A 23097-nucleotide genomic window follows, 5' to 3' on the forward strand; every position below is an offset into this window, starting at 1 on the left:
AGTGGAAAAGTTTTGGTGGTGATGGAAGCACAACATTGTAAATGTAATTAATTGCAGTGAATTATACTTTTGAACGTGATTAAAAGTAGAAATGTCATGTTGTATATCTGGCAGTACAATGAAAGTTTAAAAGTAACCCATGGAAGTACACAACACAAATAGTGAACCCTAAGTTAAATCATGGACAATAGTTAATAGCACAATTACAAAAATGTGCTTTCATCAGTTGTCAAAAATGTACTACAGCAAGTAGTTAATAAAGGGGTAGTATATGGGAATCCTGCATTTTAACCATGATTGTATTTTAAACTCACTTTTCTGATAAATAAAAATTAAAAAACTAGCAGTGGAAGAAAAGAAATATCAGTAAACATTAGATTTTTTATGAAGTCTAAAAGAATATATATGGTTTATGTAGTTTTAATGCTAGAATCTGTGTAGAATAGGAAATTCACTGAATTCTGCTATGTTGCAAAAAGCTGTCTGGCTCAGTATGCTAAAAGTTCTTTAGTACTTTGTAATTCCAAAGTAACAAAAATCAGTTAGAAGAAAACTTCTGTTTTGAAACAGAACAAATTGAAGATGAGCACTTATCCTGATTCTAGTGAATCACAAGTTACTTAAAATCCTCCAGGAGATTGTTTGCAACTGATTCTGATCAGAAATATCTACTGGCCAGACTGGAAACAGCTCTACTGGTGTTAAGAAGGTCACATTTAATTTTACATATGTTTATATGTTACTATGATAAAAATAACAAACTAAATGACTTCATTAATAAAATAAAAGTAAAAAATATATATAACAAGCCCTTTGGAAATATTTTGCTTGAACCAAATATATTGTTGACAAAATTGTAGGATATTTAGGGGCATCCCTTGTCTCTACCCACTGAATGCTATTAGTACCCCTCCCTCACTTGATGATCATGCATTGCCATATAAATGCTGGGGTGCAAGATCCCCCATGAGTGAGAATCACTGGCTGAGAGAACAAGAACTGGAAACATCTTTGCAGGGTTCCCAATAATGTCCCAGCCCTTATTCATTTTATAACATAAACAGGTACTTTAACCCTTGGAATCCCACCTATTTATGCAAATGTATAATTGGTTCCACAATGGTACTGCTCTTATAAAATGGATTTTTGTAAGAATTCAATGGGAAAATCCATATCAAGGTGCTAAGCTCAGGTAACATTGCATAAAGAGATTGAAATATATGTCATTTTTACAAAGGCAATTTTATTCAGATATATTCACACACCATATAATTAATGTCTCACAGTATCACTATATAGTTGTGCATTCATCACCACAATCAATTTTAGAACATTTTCATTACTCCAAAAAATAAGAAATAAAAATAACACCCAAAACAACCCATACATTTGTCTCTCCCTATTATTTATTTATTTTTACTTTTATTTTGTTATTACTCATCTGCCCATACACTGGATAAAGGGACTGTCCATCACAAGGTTTTCACAATCAGTCACACAATACTAGTGATATAGGTGTATGATCATCAAGTATCACATATACTGAATTTTAGTTCAACAGTGTCAGGCATGAAATATATCTCTCAATTAACAAATATTATTTAAATAAAGGAGTAAAAGCACCTCTTTCCTTATAGGCAGGATATTCCTAATTGATTGGACAAAAGTGTGATTGAGAAAGAGTGCATTGCTTTTGGTTTCATATCCAAGAAGCACAGTTCTTCACTTTGTTGAAAAACAGAAAAGAATGTTCTGAGGAGAGCAACATGGGCTGTATCTTTACCCAAAGCCTAGGCTTTGGAGACCCAAGGGACTAGCGAACATGGCTTCTTCACTTGAAGGCATGGTAAACAGTTTAATTTGAATGATGAGAAAGTCCTAGAAGATTAGACTTACACAAGGCATTGAGTCCATGAAGAGGAGTGATAAAACCTGGATTCACCTGATGCAACCTTGGTGCCTGGGGAACAGAGTATCAACAGGAATCATTTCCATTGTTCCCTGACTTGTGTCTCAATGGGAATTGAGGGCTCAGGGAATGAAGCAACCAGAAAATGTGCTAATGAGGGACACAGAGGGAAATGTGCTAATAAGCAGCAAAAGGAAAGCAGTAAATGGCTGCCCTGCTGCTGACTCTCATCCTGTGCAGTTTGGGCTGAAAGGGATATGGTTGTTTCTTTGGGGTCCTATATCTGGCTATCAGACCAAAGCCTGATTCCTTGCTGCTGTCTTGTCTGGGAAGAGAGCTTAGTCTCCGTCATAAAACTCCAGGAGAGGAATTAAGATTTCCACAGGGAGTCCTTAATTAAACGCCTTACAGGTGAGTGGAAGAGCCCAGTAGATATTGTAGGAAAGGGTCAGAGAGAATGGAAGCCAAAAACTTTCATCTTAAGTTATCTTAGACTCTATGCAAGCTAGTCCAGAACAGAGAGATGTCCATTCTTGTTTTCTTGCTTGACAAATTAATGAATATTTTATTTATAATTTATTGTTTTTAAAGATAAATCTGCCCCCTACATGAGGCATGACTCCCAGGGGTGTAAGTCTCCCTAGCAAGATGGGACATGACTCCCAGAGATGAGCCTTCACCCAGCATTATTGGACTGAGAATGTTTTCTTGACCAAAATGGGAAAAAGAAATGAAACAAAATATAACTTCAGTGGCTGAGAGATTTCAAATGGTGTTGAGAGGCCATTCTGGAGTTTATTCTTATGCATTATATTGATATTACTTTTTAGTTTCTAGTGCAATAAGATAGCTAGAAGGAAATACCTGAATCTGTTGAACTGTAATTCAGTAGTTTTGATTCTCAAAAAAGACTGTGTAATTATATAGCTTATATCACATGACCATGTGATTGTGAATACCTCCACTTATCCAGTGTATGGGCAGATGAGTAATAAAATAGACAAAAATATATAAATAATAGGGGTATGATATGTTTTGGATGTTCATTTGTATTTTTTTCTTCATTTTAGTGTTATGAAAATGTTCTGAAATTGATTGTGGCAATGAATGCACAACTACATGGTGATACTGTGAGCCATTGATCATATACTTTGGATTGATTCTATGGTGTGTGAATATATCTCAATAAAATTGCATTAAAAAGTAGTGTGCATTGGGTAAAGAAATGCATGGGTCATTTTTGAAAATCAATGATGCAAATGAAGACCAATTAGAGGAGGCAATTGGAGAAAGTTGTTCCAGGAAAAGCAGAACCTTGGTCCAAGGAATTTTGACATTAAGAGAATTAAGCGGTATTATCAGTTGAGGAATGTGCATAAAAAGAGAGGGTATTTTTTTTTGCAAATTTTAAAATCAGTTATATTTGAGCATGATTCTGTATTGATGAGAAAGACCCAGATAACAGATATTGCAACAGAGTTCATACACTGTGTGGCATGTTCAAATACTCAGTCATGTTGGCAAGTCACATGAAAGAATATAATTTTTATTTAATAGGTGAGGAGGGGGATGCTAAGCATAGTACATTGAAACAATTTCCTTACAGATGAGGCTGAAATTATTTGTGACTTTGTTAACCATTTGCCTTTTAATTCTTTCTGCATGTATAAATATATCTATGGTAAATGGTTTAAAATTCACTAATTTTGCTTGGTCAAAATGCTTCAGTACTACATTTTAGATTCCCACATTATTTTTCAAAAATAGAAAGCTTTTCAGCATCTTTTTGTTAATGTCACCATTTATATGTATCACCATATTGTTTTCCTGTTGTTGCATTTTTACTTTGTGGTTAGATGTTTTTATTAAAAGTATCATCACCTCTGTCACCATATGGAAGACATTTTATTTTTCATTCAAATAAAGAGAGCCTTTAACTTTTTCATCAACATATTTGAATCAATACATATTAATAACCACAGAAAATATAACTTGTGTGCAAAAATGTAAATTATAGCCTAGGTTAGTAATGGCTTAGTTTCTTTCTCTATTTCTGAATAGTCACAGCAACCTCATGGAAACAGGAAATGAAACAGGAATTCTAGAATTTCTTCTTCTGGGATTTTCAGAGGAACCAGATTTGCAGCCCTTTCTCTTTGGTCTCTTTTTATCCATGTACCTGGTCACCATCTGTGGGAATCTACTCATCATCATGGTCACCATCACTGACTCCCACCTCCACACACCCATGTACTTCTTCCTCTCAAACCTGTCCTTTGGTGACATAAGTTTATCCTCTACAACTGTCCCAAAGATGCTGGTGAATATCCAGATGCAGAGCAGAGTCATAACCTATTGGGGTTGTCTCACTCAGATGTATTGTTTCTTACTGTTTTTAGGGTTGGATGACATCCTCCTGACAGTAATGGCCTATGACCGCTTTGTGGCTATCTGTCACCCCCTGCACTACACGGTCATCATGAACCCCCGGCTCTGTGTCCTGCTGCTTCTGGGGTCATGGTTTATAAGTGTCCTGTATGCTTGTTTACAAAGTTCACTTGCATTGCAGCTGTCCTTTTGTGTACACTTGGCCATCCCCCACATCTTCTGTGAATATAATCAGATGGTTCAACTTGCCTGTTCTGACACCTTCCTTAATGACGTAGTGATGTATATTGCAGCTGGGCTTCTGGGTGGATGTCCATTCATTGGCATCATTTTCTCATATTCTAAGATTGTTTCTTCAATTTGTGAAATCTCCTCAGCTCAGGGGAAGTGTAAAGCATTTTCCACCTGTGCATCTCACCTCACCGTTGTCTCCTTATTTTACTGTACTAGTCTAGGTGTGTATATGAGTTCTTTTGCTACACATAATGCACATGCAAGTGCACCAGCCTCAGTGATGTATGCTGTGTTGATACCCATGCTGAACCCTTTCATCTACAGTTTGAGGAATAAAGACATAAAGGAGGCTCTGAAAAGATTCCTTTGTGGAAAGCCATAAAACATTACTTGTTATGGAACCAAAGAAGTGCTGTGATACCAGTTTTCAAAACCTCAGAGAAAGGAATTATGATACTTTGAAATTTCTGGGAACAGAACACATCTAAGAGTCAGATATTAAATTAAATATTTTACAGCAAAACGTTAAACCATGCAAGCTATTACTAAAGAAAAGAATTTAGATGACTTATATCTAAAAATTAATAAAGAATATATGGTTTCCTAGTGCAAGATGTTTTTTGCATATGGGTGTATGACTACTTACATGTTTTATACTATTAATGGAAAATATGGGGTTCTCTGCATTCCTCTAACCAAAATGTCTGTCATTTCTCTAAATTTTTTCATAAACCCTGAAGGTTTTGTTAGTGAACAATCTATGTATCAGATCTATCATCAATTTTTTATAGCTGTAATGTTCACAACTCTGTATTATCTTCATGATGAAAGGATGGCTTACACAAGGGCTTGAAATCCTGCCCAATTATTCTCCTGGGAATGGAGTGTTCTGAGTCAAGGCATAAGTAATTCATGAACAAACATATATGTCCTTTCATTGTCTCCTTTTTACCCTTAATAGAATCTTAAAAGCAGTCTTTTTAATATATTTATCATAAAACAACTGGAATAATAGTATGGTCATGAATGTGGTCTTCAAATATCTGAAGAAATCCTCAAAATAAGTAACAGTAGATTATTCTGTCTTCAATTCTGTTCACATGGATGGTTATATCAATTACCTGTGACTGTATAAAAGGCTATCCCCAAAATAAATGTTTTAAGACAATACATTTTTTAATGCAGTCATGTATGGTTTGGATATGGTTGATATATGCAGATCCCCTAATTTGGCTGTATTCTGCTATGTATCAGCAGGTAAATCTCCAATAATTCAGGCAGGATCCTCTTACACACTTGTGGATTTTCTGGATAGAGGCTTGTTTAGGGTAGCATTTACTGAGACAAGTGGCTTCTATTATATATGCCACCTCATCGTCTAGCAGGTAGCCTGGAGTTGTTGAAATGGTAGACACAGAGTTCCATTTAAGAGAAGTTAAAATCTCCAAGGACCATTGAGCCACACTGTCACTTCCACCATATTATCTTGGCTAAATAAATAACACACTTGGAGTGAATTCCCAAATCTAAATTGTTTTAAGATCTCTGCCTCTTTTCATGAGGACCTGCAGGGAACCATTGAACAAAACATGGATTCAGAGAAAGATTGAAAATTATGGTCATTTCTGCAAAATATCTACCACAAGTATAAACTACAATTCTGTTAGTTTTATTTGGGACCCTTCAAACCCAACACATCCAATTCCATTCCCAGCAGCTGAATGAATCTTGGTGAAGAAGGTGTGAGACAAATTATATATTTAATAAGCATCCATGAAAATTCTATTTCAGAATACCATGATACCCTGGAATATAAACATTGCCTTCCTTCCCCTTACTTCCAGCTCACCACACCCTGCCTAAGAAGACATAACCATTTTTCTTCCCATATATGCCATGATTCCAGGGACTTCATGTTTGGTCATTGATTAACAAAATAACAGAACCCTTACTTCAGGTGCTGTAGTTATCATACCAGGTTCCTGAGAAGTGCTTCAGGAAGTGTTGTAGAGGGAAGGATGGATTTCTCTACAGTAAATCCAGGAGCATTAAGATGGGCATGTGATGGGCAAGGCTCCCAAACAGAACATTCTATCTTTTTATACTATGGAAGTTTGAGGTCAATTGAATTATGGACCCCAATTTAGACAAGTTCCTAATCTTAATCCACATTCCTGTAGTTGTGAACCCATTGTAAATAGGAGCTCTTGAAGATGCTATTTTTTAGTTATGTTGTGACCCAATTGAATGAGTTTACACCTTATCTAGATTACTGGAATCCTATCTACTCTGAATAAATTCAGACACAAAGAAAAAAAGACTAGAACCAAGCATAAGGAAAAGCCATTGGGATGAGCCCAAATCCCAAAGCCAGAAGTCAATGGAACCCAGAAGAGAAAGTGGAAGTTAACACCATGTTACGTAAGGCAGATGTACATGCCAAGGAGCCCCAAGATCACTGGTAGCCAGCATCAGAATGTTACAGATTTTGGAGAGATGGTATTGCCTTGGTAATGCCATGATTGTGTACTTCTTCCAGCTTTGAAACCATAAGTCACAAAATTTACATTTTAAGTCAAATCATTGTGTGTCATAGCATGCTGCAAAACTGAAACAGTGTCAGGTAGACTAAAAAAATTCCTTTCATTGAACTGTAACCTATACATATGTATGTGCCCTATGATGTGCTCAATGAATTTTCAAAAATGAAATAAGCCCTGTAACCAGAATCCAGGAAAAATGCAAATCATGGTCAGGTTCCAAGAGGATTCCTTATGCCCAGTTACCGTCCCATCCACAGGGGAATCAACATGAAGAATTCAAACAGCAGAGGTTATTTCTGCCTTCTTTGAATTTTATAGGAATGCAATCCTATAATGTACATTCTTATGTTTCAGACTTTTCCATCAACTGTCTGTGATTCTCATCTTTATATTGTCTATTATTTACTATGAATATTCATGTTTTTATAATAACTTAAATAACAGATTTCTGATTATATTTCTTTGACTAAAATATTGCATATGACATGTTAGGCAGAATTATGGCCTTCCAATGATGTCTATGTACGAATCCCTGGGACATTAAATATGTTATGTTACATGACAAAGAGGAGATAAGCAGATGGCATTAAAGTTGCTAACTGGTTGACTTTTAGATAGGGGGATCTGATTGTACTAATAGACGTTTACTCACAAAATTAACTATAGATTTTCTATGTGTCTCAGCAATCCCACTTCTAAGTATATACCCATAGAATTAAAAGCAGGGACTTAAAGAGATATTTGCATACTGAAGTTCATAGCAGCATTATTCACAAATTCCTAAGGTTGGAAGCCACCAAGTATCCATCAGTCAATAAGCAGATAAACAAAATAAATATACACATGATGGAATATTTTTCAGCCTCGTAAAGAAGTCAGTTCTGAAGATGGACAAAATTGATAAAAACACAAAAATACAAGAAATATTTTCCTGACTGAAGCACAGAAATTATAGCATGCCCACTAGACTACAATGCCTGTTAGTGTGAAAGTTAGTCATATTTATCTCTTTCTTCCTACCTACAGCAGCCACATGGAAACAGAAGACAACACTCTGCATTCAGAATTTCTTCTGGGATTTTCAGAGGCATCAGAATTGCAGCCCTTCCTCTTTGGGCTGTTCCTGTCCATGTACCTGGTCACTGTCTTTGGGAACCTGCTCATCATCCTGACCATCATCACTGTATCACACCTACACACACTCATGTACTTCATCTCCAAACTATCCTTTGCTGACATTTGTTTTATCACCACCACCCTCCCAAAGATGTGGGTGAATATCCAGACACAGAGAAATGTCATTTCCTCTGCAGACTGTCTCACACAATCGCCATTTTTCTTACTGTTGGTAGCAGTGGAGGACCTTCTCCTGACCATGAGGGCATGTGATCACTTCATGACCATCTGTCACCCCTGGCACTAAATGGTCACCATGAATCCTCTGCTCTGTGTCCTGCCGGTTCTGGGTTCCTGGATCATAACTGTCTTGAATTCCTTGTTGCAAAGTTTAATGATGTTGCAGTTCTCCTTTAGTGCACATTTGGAAATCCCCCACTTTTCCTGTAAACTTAATGAGATAGTCCAACTTGCCTGTTCTGACACCTTCATCAATAACCAGGTGATGTCTATTTCAGCTGGGCTGCTGGGTGTCGGTCCCCTTGCTGGGATACTTTATTCTTCCTCTATGATTGTTTCCTCCATATGTGCAATGTCATCAACTCAAGGGAAGTAGACAGCATTTTCCTCCTGTGTCTCACCTCTCAGTGGTCTCCTTACTTTATTGTACAAGCCTAGGTGGGTACTTTAGTTCTGCCACAACAGACAACACACATTCAAATGCAGCAGCCTCAGTGAGATACACTGTGATCACCTCTATGTTGAACACATTTATCTGCAGTCTAAGGAAAAATTTCTTTGGGAAGAAGTCTTAAAGAGTCACTTGCGCTGGGACTGAAGAATTGCTGTGATTTCAGGGCTCTGAAACAGATCCAGAAATCTGATTCATTTATCAAAAGGAAGGAAGTAGGAAGTGCCTCTTTCAATTTATTTCAAAGCATTTCATCAATATGTTTGAACTTAAGCAAATGACGTTAATATGTTTTCTCTGTCTGTTACATAATAAACATTTTTCCTTTGTCCACATTCCCACCTTTTGAATGTTATTTTTAACATTCCCTGAGAAACAATTTGGAAATTTTAACCTATCAAAAGCAGCATGTGTTTCTGGAGGAAAGATTTTTCTGCAACTGACAATTACTATCCAAAATGTTTTTTTCCTTTGTTTTAATAAGAGAAGTGGTGAGTTTTCCTGGTCCTATGGAAAAAAAGGAGACATATCACCTAAGACTATCTATAAAATTATTATGTATAGGAACATCTGACAGTGTAGCTTTTCACTTTTGTGTCTGTTACCCCTTCTATATATATACTGTAAAATATGTTTTCACTAATTCTTACTTTCACATACTTATGCTTCTTATACCTGGTCATCTGGTTTTATTCTCTATATTAATATCCCTTCTCTTATTCTACTGATTGTCCACATTCTAACCATTGAGGTTCTCACACACAGAGTACTAAAACAAAATTGTTTTCAAAACATGTCTTAGAAGAGGAGCCTACTATAGGACAAATTGGTATATATTTTATACGATACTATCATAGCATCACAGATTATCATAAATATGGAGAAGGAAAAATTTCAATCATGAATTACATATGAAAAGATTTCTTTTTGATGAGGTACGTGTACTCATTGAAGTATTGAATTTTGGTGTCAATATGTAAGGACAAATGTTCAATGAAATACAGGAATGTGTTGCATGTTTTATAATATTTAATGGATTATAGATATCTTCTAAAGAAAATATCTACCATTTTCCTAATGTTTTGAAAACACTAATTGGCAGGTTAAAGAACAAACTATGTATTTACACTTTCTTCCCTTTATATCAACTGTCATTAAAATTTTCTTAAATCCTCATGATGAATAGAGTCCCAATACAAGTGTCTGGACTCCTACCCACAAAATATCTTTGGTAATTCAGAGTTCTGATTCAGGTTCACCAGTTATGCTGCCACAAAGAGGTATGTCCTTTCAAACTCTCCTAATTATCTGGAAGGGAAAATTACTCATGGTCACTTTTAAGTACAATTATCTGAAGTAAACTTTAATAACCAGTGATCAGTGCTGACTTCAAATGTATGAAAGAATGCAAACAATTGGAATATTGTTCATATGAATACTGTCATATCTGGTTAATATGTATCAGTTAGCCATTGCTGCATAAATAGTTGTGACAAAAGTATGTGGCTTAAGATATTGGTTTAATTTTTGCATGGCAGTCTATGGTATGGAGTTCTATGTTCTCTTCTGACTCCTCATGGGACTGTTGTCTGTTTTGAGCAGCTGGGGCTTCTTTGATATTCTGGGTTAATCTGTCTCACTATTCATGACCTGATTGCCTGTAGGCCAGGCTATGATGACCTGAACTTGGAAAAATTCCCAATCCTCCACATGTCTCTGATCCCCCAGAAGCTAGCTTGGACATGAGCACATGCTGAGGTAGGATTCCAAGAGACAGGAGGAGAACCACAGTAAGTCCTCATGGAGCACACTGCCAATTCTGCCATACACTATTTCCAAGCAAATGAAGCATCATAATTCCCACCCTAACTCAAAGTGGGTGGAAGATATTTCACCTCCTGATGGGTGGAGCTTCAAAGTAACATTAAAAATATATGGATATACAGAAAGTTGGAGGACTGGTAACAACCCTGCAATCAGTTGACCAGAACTATGAAGTCCAATACAGTTAGATTTTTATGCAATATTTCAAAGACTAAACCTTGAAGAATGACTTTTTCCAACTCTGTCCTGAGGAGTTGAATGAATTTCTTGGAGAAGAAAGTGACAGTTAAATTGTATGTTGGATGAAAAGCTATGGAAATGCCACCTCAGTACTCAAGGATCTCCCAGAGGTAAATATTCCCTACATTCTCATCTCCAGCTCACATTTTCTAGGTAAAGCAAATATCATTTTTCTTTCTAGATACTACATTGAGTCCAAGGGGTCTCACATCTTGCTCATTGATTACCCAACCTAGAGAGTTCTGCTTCACTGGTGTTGTCCTGAGGTCATTATGTCTATATTGCCTTCCTGTTGACTGATTTGCTCTACAAAATAGTAATTAATTTTTCCATTCTAGAACTGGAAGCTGGGGGCATTGGACTCTTCTGGGGGAGGATGTGACTTTTCAAATGCAAATATAAATCAGAGAGTTTGGAATTTGAAAAAGAATGGAGTTTTGTGGCATTAGGTCCATTCTCTTGCAGGGACTTGTCCCCTTCGTAACTGTGAGGATTGAGCAGAGATGGGGTTCTCCACACTCTACAAAGTTACCAGAAGAGATGGCCTGAAGTGATATTGCTGTACCTCTGCCAGCTTTCCTTTCAGTTCAACAAAGGTTTCCTGGCTACTAATTCCTTGCTTATGCAGAAAATACACTTCTTTTCCTCTTCCCTTGTTACATGCATTTTTATTAAAAATTTGTCCCCATTTAGTAGCTCTTATGTAGAGATTTTATAATTTATCAAGGAATTTCTTTGTGTATGGCAGTTTGTAAAGGATTAAATACAGTAAATTGGAATGTTATCATGAAGTATGTATGGAATATAACAATCTGTGATTCCTGTGCAGTTCTTTTAAAGATGGCACAAGCTGAAATTTCCTAAATCATATAATGAAGTGTGTATTAGTTAGTTACAACATTCAGCTGCAAATAAAAGAAGACCCAAAAAGACAGTGACTTAAATAAATTAAGGCTTTATAAATCCACCTATGAACAAGTCTAGGTTAGGTTGTCTAGGACTACTTAAACAGTGCAAGGAAATTGCCAGGTACTCTGTATTCATTAACTTTTCCAATCCTGTGGTTTTCATCCTCATGGCCACAGAATAGGTGCTTCAGCTCCAGGGACTAAAATAATATCCCATTCAGGGGTACAGGGTAAAAATCAAGGGCATGTTACAGGTGGTATGCAAGACAGATCTTTGTGAAAATTCTTTATCGAAGCAGAACATGTGTGAATAAGAAAAAAGCCATGCTATATGCTCAATAAATTCTCACAAACTGAATATCCTCCATTAACCAGAACCCAGTCCCTCCCTGCATGCCCAAATCTAATCATTGGTCCCTTTGGCAGGGACCTTGATAGCTATAATTCTAACAGAACAGATTATTATTTGTTTTCTATTTTATTGTGACTCTAACCCCAAATTTCCTATTTTAACCATTCTAATGCATGTAATTCCATGATATTCATTACATTCACTCTTTAAGTTTATATAAATGCTAGCATACAATATACATTCTTTGGTGCCTGGCTTCTTTTACTGGACATAACATTGTGAAGTTATCTTTTTAAATTAGGGACATACATGTTTTTGTTGAGGCTCCAGCTGATTTTGGCTTACATTTCTTTGGTCAAAATCAGGTAACATGAAACACTTGCATTAGAAAACTTCAGGTAGTTCAGATGTAGTGAGGGATATCAATCACTGCCAAGAGAGAAAAAAATGACACATAAACATTTTGATGAATTCTGACAAAAACATAATGAGAAGTAACTGGGCACAAAGCTTGGGGTTCCAGGAGACCATGTAATGAAGGTGGAGACAGGCAAACATGAAGCAAGCATAAGCCATCACAGTTAGTGGTAAATTGCCCAAAATTGGAAAAGTGGAGAAAAATTACTTCTGGTTTACACAGCTGTTAAAGGTAATGATGGATATCCAATGGATATCCCACAGCATCTTAGGGTTGGATATCAAGGTGCAACAGATATAATGAATGGACAGTTTGGAGAAGTACATTGGCCTCTGGAAATGGTGGTCTGATATGGTGACCAGGATGATAAGTGGGTGTCCCATGAAGTTGATCAGGTACATGGACATGAACAGACCAAAGAGAAAGGGCTACCCCTCTTGCTTCTCAATAGCTCCCAGGAGAAGAATTACTTGAAGCCCAGTTGGTTTCCTAATTCCATGTAAAGGAAGTGTCTGTAAAGATGATAGAGAAAGAATACTAAATTAAGGACCAATATTGAAGTTTTATCCATGTTTTACCAGGAATTAGAATTTTTTTTTCCTTTTCGTGTCTTTGTAGTGTTCCATTGCATGAATACAGCACATTTTGTTGGTCCATTCTCTGTGTTTGGACAATTGAGTTGTTTCTAACTCTGGATATGACCATGTTCTGAAACACAAAGTAGATTATTTTACAGGGGCTGAGGAGAAGGATAATTGGGAGTTATGGCTTAATATGTAAAAGCTTTTGCTCTTGATGATGAAAAATTCTAGTAATGGAAGGTGACAATGGTAGCACAACATGGTAAAATAAATGATGTCATTGGATTGTATACTTAGAAATGATTAGAATGTCAATATTTCTGTTAGATTGCCAAAATTTCTGTTGCAACTACATATGCAATAAAATAATCAACTAATTACATAATTAAACTAATAAAGTAAAAGCAAAAATACCTAACAGTCACCTCCATAAGATTTCACTTAAACCTAACATATTGTTGGCACAATTGTAGGATCTCTTGGCAGCATCCATGATCTTTATCCACTATATGCAATTTGTACCCAACTATCACCAGCTGACCAAGCATAAATATTGGCAGGCATTGCCATATAGCAGAAGGGGGCCACAACCTCCCATGGATGGAACCACTGGCTAAAAGACTTAGAAATGGAAACCTCTTTATAGGGTTCCAAAGCCCCTCCCTTTCCCATTTTATAACTTTAGGCCAGTACTTAACCCTTTTTATACTCCTCATTTTTGAAAATGTAGAATTGGTTCCATAATAGTACTACTTTTATAGAATTGATTTTTGTAAGTACTCAATGAGACAATCCCTATAAAGAAGCTAAGCTTAGGTATTGTTGCATAAAGATATCTGAATATATATCATTTAATTAACAAACGTCTTGAAGATGGAGGAATAAATGGCTACTCTTAACATGCATTACAAGAAGTTCATTGCTAACTGATTAGAAAAAAGACACCATTAAGCCAAGGGCCTGTGCAGGCTTCTATACACAATGGCCTAGGAAGTCCTTTGCATAATTTAATGAGGTACAGAAACAGGAATGTAGAATGACCACAGGACTGTGAAAAACACATCACAACTTAAAGCCCAAGAATAATAAAGGAGGGAATGTCAAGAAAGAAAAAAGAAAAGGGAACTTCTTCATCCACTATGAAACACATAAAAATCAGTATTTTCAAACAAATATGGCACATGCTCAGGAATAACAAGTAGATCAGTCAGGGCGAGATGTGGAGACCGTGCCCAGGCTGGTGCTGCAAGAACATCTCTCTGTGACCCTTGAGACCGCAGGAGCCTTGTCTCCCATGCTGGCTGCCTCTTCTTTGCCCAAACCTGCTCTTCTATTTGGGCAATAATCAAGGGCCTATTAACCATCAGCAAGTTCAGACCAGCCTTTTAACCTTTTCTTGCCTTTAGTGAAGAAGTTTCCAAATATTTTGCCCATTGCCTAGAGCAAGAGGTACTTTTATTACATGGAGATCAACAATACTTTTGTGCATACACAATACACACAACAAAGAGCATATGCATACACAGGTACACACACAACATGCACACACAACATGCACACTCAGATTCACATACATCAACAGATACTTAAACACACACCAAGTATGAAACAAATATTTAGAAGTGAAATGTAACACCATATTTAAATAAATAGCATGGGACTTGGCTATTAATAGATCTGTAGTGATGGGAATAATTATAGGTTGCTATAATGTCAAAGATTTTGGAGAAATATCTAAAATAACATAAGATTTCTTGATGAAATATAGCTTACCTTTTTGAGCACAAACTGAGATGGGAGTTACACAAAACAAGAAATGGGAAAATAATTGATGAATTCATGTCCATTAAGAAGCTGTATATCAGAAATTTATAAAGTAAATAAAAGTACTACAAAAAACTATGGAAAACATTTAGAACAGACTGTACATACGAAGTGTAAAGAGGTAGACATAAAAATTCTGTTAAAACATATTTGAAAAGAATAGTTATGAAAGGAGGTGAACCAACATTACAGAAAGAATAAATACAAATAAATCCTAAACATGAAAAAAGGCTCACCTTCATAACAATCAAACAACCTCACCTTAAAATACTATGGAAATCTAATTTCCCCAGTGCTAATTTGTCAAATAATGTAAAAACAATCAGGAGGGTGAGAAGGTAATAAAACAATAAAACCCAAGAACTGCCCACTGAATATGACTTCTCCAAGGAAAGAATTAATGCTGAGAGGTCTAAACTAGTGTTTTATTTATTTGTAAGAATGAAGACCCAAGAGACAGAAAATTCCTAGTTCAGGAGTCATCTTTCAGAAATGGGGGTCTAAGTCAGAAGAACTCTTGTCTCCTTTGAGTTGTATCTTTTATTACTATAAGGTTTGATGGGGGTCAAGGTCAAATGACTGCTAAGAGAGTTACTTCAATGCAGACAGGTCAGGCTTGTCTTTGGCTCTGCCTCTTCACCAACCATGTGACCTTGAGCTAGATACCTAGTTACTGTAGGCTCTGACCACTTCAAATGTAGTTATAATTGTAATGTTGACAAATATGAAACATATCACATAAAAGACACCACAGAATTCAAATGAGATGTGTATGAAATGCAAAAACATAGCTGGAAATTGGGAGTATCATCATTATTCTTCAAATTCTTTGAGGGATTTTTCCAGAAAAAAAGGCTTTTTTTTTTAATTTCATAAATTGGATTTTAGGGCCAAATTTTACCTCAAATTATCTATTTGCCACTCCTTTCAATAATATTAACTGAACATAATTTGCATACAAATAATACTAGTATGTATTGCAGTCATGATGTGGATGAGAGTGTGCATATATTTAAAAAATTCATATTGTGAATGAATAGAAAAATTCACTAAAATGGTGTGAATGAAAGAAAGTGAGCCAGATGAAAAAGTTGGCAATCTTTGAAAATTACTCATTCTGGTAACCCAGAAAACATCTCTCAAAGTGAATCTTTAGGACACTGTCAAAAGAGGCATAATTCATAACTTTTAAGTATTTATATTACAGGTGTGAGATAAACTTTATATTCATAAAATGTCCACAACTTCACTAAAAATTACTGAGAGTGTGCCAAGTTCTATTTTATACAAATTACATTTTTAGTTAGTAAGTGAAAAAGGGTCCCCATGATGTAAACTTACGAACTGTAGTGTGGAGAGGTAAGTCCCCAAAGGACCATTGAAGGAAAGAGTTACTTTAAAACATGTAAATGCAGATGAAGTTGAAATGTTGTTTTGGTTCTCATTATTATGAACCTGCCAATTACTATGGCCACCCATTACTGAGTTGGCTCCACTGCCAGTGAGCCTCCCCAGGGACCCCCTTCATGTCCCTGTTCCTCAGGCTGTAGATGAAAATGTTCAGCATGGGGGTGACCATGGTGCACATCACTGAGGCCACAAGATTGTCCTAGAAGATGGAGTGGCTGCAGAGCACACGTAGACCCCAAGGCAAGTGCCACAGTTCAAAGAGTCAACTGACAGGTGAGGACAGATGGAAAAGGCTTTATGCTGATCCCCAGCTGATGAAATGCTCAGAGTGGAGGAGACAATCTGCAAACAGGAGTAGAGGATCCCAGTGAGAGGAAAAATGCCCATAACACTAATCATAAAGTACATGAATATGTTATTGATGAGGGTGTCAGAACAGGTGAGCTTCAGGACTTCAGAAGGATCACAGAAATAGTTAGGGATTCTATGTGTTTGCAGAAGGAGATTCTCAATATGATCAAGGTATTGAGCAGGGAGAAAATGAAACTAAGGAACAATTACCCCAGAACTAGCAGTCCACAGAGCTGGGGATTCATGAAGACCATGTAGTGCAAGGGGTGACAGATGGTGACATAGCTGACATAGGCCATTGCAGCCAGGATTATACTGTTCAAGCATGCAAACATGGAAGAAAATATATCTGGGTGAGTCAGCCTGCATAGGTTATGATTCCGTTCTACATCAGGATGTTTACCAGCATTTCTGGGGTGGTGGAGGCGGCAAACCAAAGTCAGCAAAGGACAGGTTGGAGAGGAAATACATGGGTGTGTGGGGGTGGGAGTCTGAGACGATGGCCTGGATGATGAGCAGGTTCCCTGTGGAGGTGACCAGGTGCATGAAAGGAACAGACCAAATAGAATTAATTGAATCTCTGACATTTCTGAAAATCCCAGGAGAAATTCTGAGACATTTGGTTGATTTTCTGATTCCATGCATGTGATATACCTGCCAGACCAAGGACAAAGCAAGAATAAGTAATCAATACATGCACAGACAATGCACAAATGTGTTTGGCTTTCTTTGGCCATGAATAAATTAATAATATATCACTTTCACATAAAAATTTTCAGTTGGGTAATGATAGCATACTACCTTATTTTATATATGAACATTTTGTGAACTATAGAATTGTTTCACTAGGTAATTTAGAAAACCTAATGCAGCTAATTTCTTTTGGGGAAATATAACCAATATTTGATTCAAAATAAAGTAGAATAGATACATACCCAAGGAAGTAATTTATCAATCAACAATGCTTCCCTTCACAAAGCACAATACTTTGGTTCCTTGGGGCCGACAAGAGATAAATTCTTTTTAAAGTCATATGGAAGATAATGATGCATGATAGACCACTGTCTATTAAGAGTCATCTGAGGCGTACACCATTGATAAGACAATAAAAATATGTCAGAGTCAATGTTGGAAAGGCAAATTATTTCTTACAGATGATGGCTGACACAGAAAATACTGATAGACATAAACTTTTAAGTTATTAAAATGAATACATGATATTGGTATGTGAATGGCCACAAAATATAGTAAAATAATTAACTTTAACACATAATGCACTGATGAGTTAGATAAAGAATAGAAAAAACTCCAATCAGGATAATAGCAGAAGAATTATTCAATTATCAATACCAGTGGTAGATTATACTCCCTGGGAGAATGCCATGTCCCTGGCCCACTGCACACTGAATTTTTTCATAATTATCTACTTGTATCATCCCACAACCCTGTGATATAGGCAGGGATTTTTATGATACTCATTTTACAGATAAATGTTTGTGTGCAGTGAATGTATGCTGAATGAATAAATGAAGATATATATGAAGGATTGTATGTGTGAATCCTCACTTATGAGACAGGGAGACTGAAAAATGGGAGAGAGAAGAGACTGGCTGTTTGATGCAAAATAAGGAGAATCACTAGAGAAAATGGAGATACTAGCTGAAGAGGAAGAGAATTCCTGTGACACTGAGTTTGTGAATATGTAAGCCCAGAGCAGAGAGGGAATGGAATGCAGTGACCACGAAAACACCACCCAGAGCCATGGACTTAAATGGCACAGGAATCTTAGTCCATTGGCCTTTCCTGTCTCTTTGACTTCCTCTGTCTTTGGCAGCTTCTTCTCTCCAAAGCTTCCTCTCCCTCCACCCCTGTCTTCAGAATGGGAAGGAGAGAGTGCAGACATGCTTAGCTGCCCCAGTGTGATGTCTCTGTGATGTATTAGTGAATTTATCATCAGTCTGGGAAGGGAGGGCTGTGGGCAAAAGTCATGGGATATTATTTGCAGTCTTGGGGTTCAGCAGTTGATTTCTCATTTCTTGAATATTTCTACAGTCACTGAGCAGTTTGGCTGGCTGTGAGCAAGGGGTCCAAAAAAGACACATATTTTGTTTGCTCATTAAATTCACATGGTATGAATTTCGGCTCAATGATTGAATTCCAAAGTACAAGAAGCCTTCATCTTACAAGAGCTTTTAATTCGTAAGTAGTAACATTCACTGTGCAGAATTCACTAAATAAATATTGCCAGAGCCCCTGAGCTGCAGGAAGTGAGGACTGAAGCAGGCTTTGGTTAAGGGTCATTGGGCTCTAGTGTCTTCAATCAAAGATGTCACTATGCCACCTTAAGGCAGCCAGGCTCCCCTGGAACATTCCGGATCACCTCATCTTGTGTGTGACATTGAAAGGAGCCGAACACCAGAGACAAGACTGTGTTCAGGCTGAAGTTTATTTGCAGAGACAAAGAACCACCAGGGCAGCATGAAAAATGGTGTTTGCACCAGCTGTGGCAGAGAGAATGCATTATATAGGCAGGTTTGTGCATGTGGGAACTGGGTGGAGGGAGGAGAAGGAAGAAAAGTTTGTAGCAAGAAGTTTTTAGTTGATGCCAGTCCTGGATAGGGGTTTAATCTCTTATTGCTGTGGGCTGGTTTCTGTCAAGGCCTCAGAGGCTGCTGTTAATTTTCTGCTGCAGGCTGGTTTTCTTCAAGACCTCAGAGGCTGCTGTTATCTCTCTGCATTTCTTGAGGAGGCTGGGTCTATCATCTCAGCCTTTTGGGTGAGGGGGTTTAAGGGGTGGTTTTATGCTTCCATAGTGACTTCCTGCTGAGGGGGGCAGTAGTTGTCAGAGGCAGGGAGGAACTGCAGTTGAGAAAGGGGATTCAGAGGAAGCAGGAGAAGCTGGGTAGCTATGGAGGTGGAGATGTTTTTTGAGATTCTTTCAATGAGGTTACTATATAGCCTTAAGATGCAAGGGGTGAATAGTGCACTGAGGAGGAGGAGAAGAATTGGGGTTAGTAAAGGAAGGATCCATTGCCTCCAGGGTAGAATGAGGGTGGGAGAGTCATCCTGTATTTGGGTTGCATGCTCCTTGAGTAAGTTAGCTCCTTCTCATACTAAGCCTGTTTTGTTAGCATAGAAACAGCAAGGTTCTTGTAAGAAAACACAGGTGCCTCCTTTTGCTGCTGTAAGTAAATTGAGTGCTCATCTGTTTTGCAGGACTACTACTGCCAGGGAGTCTATTTGGTCTTGCAGGTTTTCTAGCTGTCCTGCAATTTCTTCTAGGCTTTTTGCTAATTGTAATGATAGAGGAGCACCAAGAAGGAGGCTGGCAATGCCTTTGCTGGTACCTGTGGCTATTCCCAGACCAACTAGTAGGGGGATGAGTAATGGGGCAGCCCGGCATGGGCAGAGGGACTGGGGTTGTGTTATTGATTCTTGGAAGGGTGTTTCTTTTGGGGCTAGAATAATGGGGGGAGGTAGGAGGGCGAGAGTGCAAATTCCTGTCCAATAGGTGGGGAGGCAGAGATAAGCTGAGGAGCCACAGAGAAAGAAGATGCCAGCTTGTGGGTAAAGGCATCCAGTTAGATGTCAAGTCATGAGGTGCATGAGTGTAGCGGCATCTCTATTTGAGGCACCCTCCCTTTCCCAGAATGATAGGGAGAAAGAGGAAGAAGTGGCAGTTAGGGGCTGAAATGATTGTTGGTGGCTTCGGGATTCAATGGATAGGTGGAATTTTATAGTGCCAAGGTAAAGGGGTTGGGACTAGTTATGGAAAGGCATGTTGAAGGCTGGACATTGGGACTTGTCCATGACATCACCATCCTTTTAGAGATTTAGGATTTTGATGGTGATGCTTCCATGTCCTTGACAAAATAGGAGCCCCAGGATTGTTTGAGTGGCATCTAATGTAGGGAACCCTGTGTGGTGGATGGGATAGGTTCCACCTAAATATTCTGAAAAATGGCTGGTGGTGGCTTTTAAAGTAACAGTGGCATTGCAACAAATGGGGGATAGTGAGCCCACTTGGGTGGAGCTGGGAAATGACAGCCAGGAGATGCATAGTGGGGCTTGGGACATAAGGAGAAGGTTGTGGGAGATGTGACCCCAGATTGGAGGGGAGCTGGGGGCAATGCTCAGTTGGGTTAGTTGAGTGGACTATTCAGAAAAGAGCCTTTTTGCTAGTGTGGTGAGTGGACTATGGGGGCCATCAAAGAATCTGGTTCCACAAACTAGGGTGGGGTTAGTTTGATTTAGAAGTTTCCAGGCAAGGGAAAGCTTGAGATAATATAAGGGAGTGTAGAGCCATGGACTAGGGAGAGGGATAGGAGGAGTAAGGCAAGTGAAAAACTGTTAGGCTGGTGCATTGGGGGGGGGGGGGGGGGGGGGGGGGGGGGGGGTGGCGGCTATAGAATAGGTTATGGATCTGTTCCCACTGGAATTCTGGGAAAGAACCGTGAAGGAACACATCCTTTAGGAAGTCGAGGATGAAGTGTTTCAGGGATTCAGGGAGTTATGAAAGCAGAGAGATGATTTCAGTTACTAGCAGGAGGGGGATTTGGGGTTGGAGGTCCATACTGGTATTTCTTAGAGCTTGAGGGATGTGAGACCTGTTGGTGTGGATTGGTAACAAGGGTATGAGTTTTTGTGAGGAGGATGGAAGATTTTTACTTTGCTAAGACGGTGCCAGTTGTTGGGTTTTTCTGGTAGTTTGACTGCTGAGGGGGTAGTTAAGGCAACTGTGTAGGGCCCCTCCCATGTCAGCTGGAGGGTTGTTTCAGTGTTTGTGTTTTTAGTAGGATTAAATCTCTATGCTGTACTTTTGTTTCAGTGGGGGGCTTGGGGCTTGGGAGTAGGGAGTCTGTGTGTTGTCGAAGGAGGGTTCTGAGTTTGCATGAGGTTGGGAAGTAGTCTCCTTCAGGTGAAGAAGTTGGTGGGAGAACTTTTGGGGAAAGGATGCTGCTTCAAGAAGTTTTTTTATAAGGGGCACATTGGTAATAGGTGTGCCATTTGCATTAAGGGATCCCTGTTCATTCCAGATGGCAGCATCATTATATACAATGTGATAGGTATATTTTGAGTTGGTGTAGATATTGGTGGGAATGTTGCCTACGAGTGAGAAAACACAGGTAAGAGTGGCAAGTTCTGCTTTTTGTGAAGAGGTGTTGTGGGGGAGACTGGCTTTTTCAATAACTGTGTTGGGGGTTGTATGATGGTGTATCCTGATATACATTTTCCCTGGTGTAAGTACGAACTTCCATCTATGAACCAATTTTGGGCAGGGTGTGGGAGCACTTAAGGAAGATATTGGGGGTAGGGGTGTTGGGTTAGTTGAATGGATTCAGTGCAGTTGTGAGTGATGGGATTGGGTAAGGGTAGGAGCATGGCAGGATTGAGTTTTGAGGTGGCTCCTAGGATGAGGTGGGGTCAAGTAATGAGGGTGAGATGGAATTCTTGGGCTTTGGATGGTGAGAGGAGGTTTAGTATTTTGGGGGAAGTGAGTTTGCCTAAATGGTGTCAGGTATGTATGGTGAGTGGGGCTTGTAGTATTAGTTTGTCAGCTTCTTGTGTAAGTGTGGCTGCTGCAGCCAGTGCTTTGAAGCAGCTAGGCCACTCTTTAGTACTGGGAGTAGCTGTTTTGAGACATAGGCTATAGGTTGAGGTTTATTGTCCATAAGCTGGGCGAGAAGGGCAAGGGCAGTACTGTGGGATTTGGCAGTGTAAAGAAGGAAGGGAACGCTGAAATTTGGAAGGCAAAGTGCAGGTACTGAGATAAGTGTTTGTTTTAGAGTTTGGAAAGGTTTGTTAACAGGAGTGGAGGGACTGAGAGGTTCAGTTAAGTTTCCTTTTGTGGCCTGATACAGGGGTCAGGCTAGAAGAGCTAAGTTAGGGATCCATATGCAGGAAAACCCGGCTACACCTAGGGAGGATAGGATTTCTTGTTTTGTGCTTGGACAAGACATGTTAGAGATGAGAGATCTGTGGTTAAATGTAATGGATCAGGAGGAGGGGGTGAGTGTTAAGCCTACATAGGTGACTTGCAGCTGTGCTATTTGGGCTTTGTGCTGTGAGATATGATATCCCTTGGAAGCAAGAAAGTTGGGGACAGATGCTGTGGATTTGAGACAGGCTACTCTGCTGGGATGACAGAGAAGGAGGTCATCTATGTACTGTAGGACAGTTAAGTCTGCTTCTTGAAACTCTAAGAGGTCCTTTGCTAGGGCTTGGCTGAAGAGGTGGGGGGAGTCCCAGAACCCTTGGGGAAGGATTGTTCAAGTTAGTTGAGAGGAATGATTGGTATTTGGGTCTGT

At 38.5% G+C, this 23097-nt stretch overlaps 1 protein-coding gene and 1 pseudogene across 1 annotated transcript; both read left to right on the forward strand.

Moving 5' to 3' along the window:
- The first annotated feature begins 3983 nt into the window (after positions 1-3983).
- Positions 3984-4913, forward strand: LOC119525246 (olfactory receptor 7A17-like). The gene has a single exon (XM_037823876.1). It carries the CDS (start codon positions 3984-3986, stop codon positions 4911-4913), a length of 930 nt encoding a protein of 309 aa, XP_037679804.1.
- A 3134-nt stretch (positions 4914-8047) lies between these two features.
- Positions 8048-9005, forward strand: LOC119525324 (annotated as a pseudogene).
- Positions 9006-23097: the final 14092 nt, after the last annotated feature.

The sequence above is a fragment of the Choloepus didactylus genome, assembly GCF_015220235.1.
Source record: "Choloepus didactylus isolate mChoDid1 chromosome 25 unlocalized genomic scaffold, mChoDid1.pri SUPER_25_unloc1, whole genome shotgun sequence".
Lineage (NCBI taxonomy): Eukaryota > Metazoa > Chordata > Mammalia > Pilosa > Megalonychidae > Choloepus > Choloepus didactylus.

Bases quoted from the DNA above. Each gene is read 5' to 3' on its own strand.
- LOC119525246 (XM_037823876.1), top strand. From the start codon at position 3,984: ATGGAAACAGGAAATGAAACAGGAATTCTAGAATTTCTTCTTCTGGGA.